Source organism: Neopelma chrysocephalum, unplaced genomic scaffold, assembly GCF_003984885.1.
Source record: "Neopelma chrysocephalum unplaced genomic scaffold, ASM398488v2 Primary Assembly neopelma1_183833, whole genome shotgun sequence".
Taxonomy (NCBI): Eukaryota; Metazoa; Chordata; class Aves; order Passeriformes; family Pipridae; genus Neopelma; species Neopelma chrysocephalum.
In genome coordinates this window covers 1-5,856 of record NW_020938327.1, presented here as the reverse complement: position 1 = coordinate 5,856, position 5,856 = coordinate 1, and the positions used below count along the sequence as shown (strand labels likewise).

The 5,856-nt window shown below is 65.5% G+C and overlaps 1 protein-coding gene across 1 annotated transcript; it reads right to left on the bottom strand.

Annotated features, from left to right (window-relative positions):
- Positions 1–910: 910 nt before the first annotated feature.
- On the bottom strand, positions 911–4,997 carry LOC113962631 (RNA-binding protein 3-like). Its single transcript, XM_027673385.1, has 6 exons — positions 4,949–4,997; positions 4,115–4,283; positions 3,243–3,349; positions 2,648–2,766; positions 1,751–1,878; positions 911–1,069 (listed from the first exon to the last, which is right to left on the bottom strand). Exons 2-5 carry the CDS (start codon positions 4,215–4,217, stop codon positions 1,752–1,754), a joined length of 456 nt encoding a protein of 151 aa, XP_027529186.1. The 5' UTR covers positions 4,218–4,283; positions 4,949–4,997; the 3' UTR covers positions 911–1,069; position 1,751.
- Positions 4,998–5,856: the final 859 nt, after the last annotated feature.

The window sequence follows — 5,856 nt, the reverse complement described above, 5'->3', positions numbered from 1 at the left end:
CCAGTGCAGTTGGGCACCACTCTTGGCACAACACAGACAGCAAGAGCTTTCTGTCCTGGCACCTTTAGTCTGGGAGGAATCTTCGTCCAAATTGGAGACACCCCAAAACCCCCCCTTTCCCTTGTTCCCTCCTGAGACCCTGTGCCCCCATGCAACTCTCCCAAATTCCCTCCACCCTCTCTCATCCCCATCATCCACATCTCCTTAAGTCCCTCCTGACTCCCGAACACCATCAGGTTCCTCTGGATTTGTGGGGGCACCTCTGGGGCTCTCCCCAAGTGGCTCATGTTTCCCACCCTTTTCCCCCTCGATATAAAGCAAAGTGTGGTTTTCCTTCTATTTAATCCTCAAAACAGAAAAAGGATTTAGACTCTTAGAATGATGCATAAAGAGGCTCTTCCCTCGATTTAAACCCCGAAAAAGGTGGAAAAAGGGTGAGTTTCCCTGAAACTGGGGGCACTGGGATGCTGTGGGCTGGTTCCTCTGGTCCCGCTGCTCCTGCCAGGGCGGTGCCCGAGTTGCCATCCCCGGCTGTGCCACGTTCCAGGAGGGTTCAGGGGGCAGGTGGGGCTGCCCTGACACCGAGGGGACCGAGGCTGAAACGCTGGGAGCTGGAGAGGCCTCGCTGCAAAACTGCCCAGGGTGGGTCAGCGAGAGCAAAGTGCCCCAAGACCCCCCTGGAGACCCCACAGGAACTGGAGCCCCTCAAGACCCCCCCCCTCTGAGAGGGGTCACCCCAGAGTGGAGCAGGGTCACCCCACAGGGACTGAAGGCCCCTGAGATCCCTTTTGGAATGGGGTCACCCCGAGATATCCCCCTTGGAGTGAGGTCACTCCACAGGGATCCTGCAGCCCCCGGAGACCCCCATGGAGCAGGGACCACCCAGAGAGGACCAGACAAGAGACGTGACTCGGAGAGGGTCTGACCTTTAATAGGGCACGGGGGAGTACAAATTGAGGGTTCTCCCCACCTTCACACCCCCCCCACCATGTCCCACTCCCCCCTCGGCGTCCATCCATGGCCCGGGGGAGGAGGGGCCCCCCCTGAAATCCAGCACCGAGGGTCCAAGCTGAGGATGAGAAGGAAATCAGTGGGGAAGGGGCACTCAAAGAGCCCCCAAAAATGGGGGTTTGGGGGCACAGGAGGAACCCGAAACTATCCTCCAAATAATTTGGGAGGGTCAGAGAACTCTGCAGCCGCCGCCCCCCCAAAAACAAGGGTTTGGAGAGGTCAGGGACTACCCAGAATAATTTGTGGAGGAGTCAGAGACCAGCACAGCCCCCCAAAATGGATGGTTTTGGGGATTCAGGGACTGTCACTCCTCCTAAAAAATTGGGGGCATAAAAGGAGAGAACCCCAAAACCACCCCAAAATGACTGAGGGGGTGTCAGAGTGCACCACAGTCCCTCCAAAATGGGAGTTTGAGCAGGTTCAGGGACCACCAACCCCCTCAAAATTGGCGACATGGAGGAGGATCCCAAAATTATTTGGGAGAGGCATGAACCCCTTCCAAACTCCACAAAATTGAACTTTGGGGAGCTCAAGGATCCCCCAAAAACAGTTTGGGGGGGGGGGACGCATCAGAAAACCACGAACCCCCTTCCAAAAATGGGGGGTTTGGGGGGAGGGTGTGGGGCTGGAGGGTTTCCGAGGGTCCCCAGCTGTGTGCAGGGGGTGCAGGGGGGTTCCCCAGGGTGTCCCCAATCCCTGTTGGGGGGTGCCACCCCCACCCCCCCCGCCGTGCCCCTACCTCAGTTGTCATAGTTGTCCCGGTACGAGGCCGAGGGGAAGCGCTCGCCGTAGCCCCCCTGGTTCCTGGGGGACATCGGGGGGGGGATCAGCACCCATGGGTGCCCCTCCCAGCAACCAGGAGCCCCCCTCCCACCCCCCCAAGCAGCCCCAGAGCTTCCCCCAGGATTCTCCAGCACCCAAAAGACCCCCCCAGCTCTACCACCACCCTCCCAGCACCCACAGGGCCTCCCCCAAACCCCAGGGGTGCCCCCCCAAACCCCAGGGGTGCAACCCCAAACCCCAGGGGTGCAACCCCAAACCCCAGGGCTGCCCCCCCCCAAACTCCAGGGGTGCCCCTCAAACTCCAGGGGTGCCCCTCAAACCCCAGGGGTGCCCCCCCCAAGCCCCAGGGGTGTCCCCCCCAAACCCCAAGGGTGCCCCCCCCAAGATCCATCTGGGACCCCAGTGCCCCACTGTGTCCTCCAGCTCTCCCCCCAAAAGCCCCCCCAAGATCCCCCGTGTACCCCCCCAGGTCACCCCCAAATCTCCTCCAGCCCCCTCCCCTCCAAAGACCCCCCAGGTGCCCCCTCAAAGCCGAGCAAAATCCCCAAGTCCTCTCTGAAACCACCAGACACCAAATTACTCCTCCAAAAGCCCCCTCAGCACCTCCCAAACCCCCTCCCACCACACATCCCCCCAATCCCCCCTCCCAAACCACTCAAAAACCCTTCACCCTGCCAAGTACCCTCCCCAAATGGCCCCAGGTTCCCCATTAACCCCCCCCAAACACCCCCTTAACCCCCCTGTCCCCCCCCAAACCACTCAAATCCCCCAAAAGCCCTCCAAAGTACCCCAACCCACATCCCATAAACCCCCCAAAGAGCCCCTTAAACCCCTATAAGCCCCCCCCAGGTACCCCAAAAACGTACCTCGACCGTATCCTCGGCCCCGGGCCCGGCCCCCCCCGTAGCCCCCTCGGGCACCGCGGGGCGATTTCCCGGCGTGATCCACCCGGATCTGCCGCCCGTCCAGGCACTGGGGACACGCCAGGCTGGGGTCACCCCGGCCCCTCCTGGGAGCCCCCAGCCCCACACCCGTTTAGGGCTCCTCAACTTCTACCCAGTGCCCCTTAGAGACCCCCAATGACCTCCCGGGGATCCCCAAGTGCCCCCCAGAACCCCTGGGGATCCCCCGCCAGGGGCACTCAGGGACCCTCAAGTGCACCCCCACACCCTTAGAAACCCCCCAGACCCTCCCAGGGGCCCCCAGACCCCATGAAAAATGGCCCAAACCTGCTCAGAGATCCCCCGGGCTCCCCTGAGGGTCTCCCACATTCCCCCAGCCACCCACAAGGGACTCCAGACCCTTGAGGGCCCACAACCTCTTTGGGGTCTCCCTCCAGACTCCTTCTGAAACCTCTGAGTGTCCCAGACCTCCTGAGCGACCCTAAATGTCGTGCAGGGCTCCTCAGGCCCCCCGTGCCCCCCGTGCCCCCCGTGCCCCCCGCCCACCTCGCCGTTCATGGCCCTCATGGCGTCACTCGCGTGCTCGGGGTTGGTGAAGGTGACGAAGCCAAAGCCACGGGAACGTTGGGTCTCCCGGTCCTTCACCACCACCACTGAGGGGGAACAGGGGGTCAGGGGCATCAGGGACCCCCCAAACCACCACTGAGGGGGAACAGGGGGTCAGGGGGATCAGGGACCCCCCCCAAACCACCACTGAGGGGGAACAGGGGGTCAGGGGCATCAGGGACCCCCCCAAACCACCACTGAGGGGGAATGGGGAGAGTCAGGCAGGGCTGAGACCCCCTGAAATGGGGTCGCACGGGAGGAAGGGACCCCCACCCCCAAACCCAATCCTGTGCGTTAAGACCCAAAACCGGGGTCCAAAGGGACACGGTGACCCCCAGCAATGAAAATCGGGGGTCCCAAAAGCAGAGGGAACCCCCCAAACCCCATTCTATAGGTTACACCCAAAAATAGGGCCCCCACTCTTGGGTGTCACCCCAAACCCAAGGCCTACATGGGGCAGTCGGCCCTTCCAACGTGTCCTCCCTCCCCAAGCAGTTTTCAACACTCTGGGGACTCCTGGAGAGATCTGGGGGTCTCCAGGGAAGAGCAGGGGGACCCAAGGGGATTCTGGGGCTCTGGTAGGGGATCTGATGGTTCTCAGAAGGGTTTGAGGGAGGAAATGGTCCTAGAGGGAAGTTTGGGAGATCTCAGGGGCTTTGGGGAGCAAGAGGTGGGGGTGCTGGGGAGGAGTTGGGGTGTCTGCAATATCTGGGGGTCCCAGGAGGGATCTGGGGCTCCCAAGGGGGTTTGGGGGTCCCCAGGGGAGGGTTGAGGGGTGTTGGGGGTTCCGGGGGGGTCTCGGAGTGCCTCACCCTCGGCGATGGGCCCGAAGGAGCTGAAGTGCTGCTCCAGCCCCTGCTCGTCCGTGTCGTAGTTGAGGCCCCCCACAAAGAGCTTCCCCTCCTCCGCCGCCATGCGTGGGGGGCGGGGCCGGGAGCGATGTCATAGGGTGGGGCCCTGCCCCTCCAGCGACACTACAACCTGGGCAGGAGAGAGGAGTTATGATGTCATAACCCTGCCCCCACACCCCCGGGTCTGCTATGACATCACAGCCCTGGCAGGGAACCCCCCAGGATCCCCCCTGATGTCACAACCCTCACAGTGACCTCCACCCCGCCTGAAGCCTGATGACGTCACAGCCCAGAGGGAATCCCTCTGCCCCACGCAGGGTTCAGTGACGTCACGGCTCGCAGAATGCACTCCCCTGGGCCCCTGTGACGTCAGTACTCTGGTGGGACGCCCCACGTGGCCTCCAGTGACGTCACAGCTCTCCAGGAGACCCCAGTCCTAGAGAAACCCCCGTGACGCCACCGCCTTGGGGCAAACCCCTCGCAGCTCCACACCTTCCCTCCCAGTGACGTCACGGGAACTCCCCGGCTCCCCCCCGACGTCAGCCCAGCCCCACGTGGGTCCCCCCCGGCCACGTGGGCATCCCCCGGAAGCGCCGCTCCCGCTCCCCGCGCGCGCGCTGGCCCCGCCCCCCCGCGCACGCGCGAAGCCCGCGCGGCCCCCGAAGGCGGCGGGGGGAGAGCGGGGAGGGGGGAAGCGCCCCCGGCGGCAGCGCCTGCGCGGAGCGGCGGGAGCCGCGACTATCGCGACAGGGGGAACGGGGGGACAGAGCCCCGACAGGAGCGGCGGCCACTCACCCGCGCGGCGCCGGCCGGGCCCGGAATGAGGCCGCGCCCGCCCCGCCCCGGGTTATCAACCGGCCCCGCCCCCGCCGCGCGTCACGGCCGCGCCGCCACGCGATTGGCCGCCCGCTGGGACCCGCCCCCCTCGCGCGGAACGGACCATTGGGGGGGGGGGGGGGTTGGGGAGGGTAAAGGAGCGCGTGGTACCGCCCGGGCCGGGGGGATCTGGGGCCCTCGTGGTGCGCGGGGTCGGGGCGATCCCGGTGGGTCCCGATGGGGGTCCGGGGGGGTCCCGGGGGCGCTGGGAGGGAGGAGCGCACCCGAGGGCTCTCGGGGGGTCACAGAGGGTCCCGGGAGGGGCTGGGAGGGCTCGGAGGGGTTCGCACGAGGGGTCCCGGGGGGGCTCACACAGGGTCACACCGGTCCCGGGGAGGCTTTAATGGTCGGTCCCGTTACAGCCGAAACGCCGCGGCCCCGCCCCTTCCCCTCCCCCCCCGTGATGCCGGGGGAGCGACCCCCCGTAGAATCCGTGACCCCCCCGGGGCCAGAGGGGCTCCGCGCACCCCACTCCCCCCTCCCGGGCCCCCGTATGGGCTATAGGGAACTCCCCCACCCTATAGAGACCCACAGACCCCCCGGGGGCCACAGGGACCCGCCAAGGGGGCCACAGGAACCCGCCAAGGGGGCATAGGAGCCCCCGCCGAGCCCCCGAACAGTCCAAGGGCCCCTCCGGAGGGGCTCCCGCGGCCCCGCAGGGCGCTATAGGGGGCGGGGGGGGGCGGGGCGCGCCCCCTCCCACTGCATATAAAAAGCCACGCCCCCTGCTCCTCCCCCCTGTACATATATACACGGTACCTATAGAGACAGGGACGGGACGGGGGGGGGTGAGGTTCGGCGATCCTGAGTGAGGCTGGATGGGAGGG

Bases quoted from the DNA above. Each gene is read 5' to 3' on its own strand.
- LOC113962631 (XM_027673385.1), bottom strand. From the start codon at position 4,217: ATGGCGGCGGAGGAGGGGAAGCTCTTTGTGGGGGGCCTCAACTACGAC. The intron at 2,767-3,242 runs GTGGGCGGGGGG...GCGTGTCCCCAG, and splicing joins TGAGGGCCATGAACGGCGAG to TGCCTGGACGGGCGGCAGAT. The intron at 1,879-2,647 runs GTACCTGGGGGG...GGGGGGTGGGAG, and splicing joins GGTCGAGGTACGTTTTTGGG to GGGGGCTCCTGGTTGCTGGG.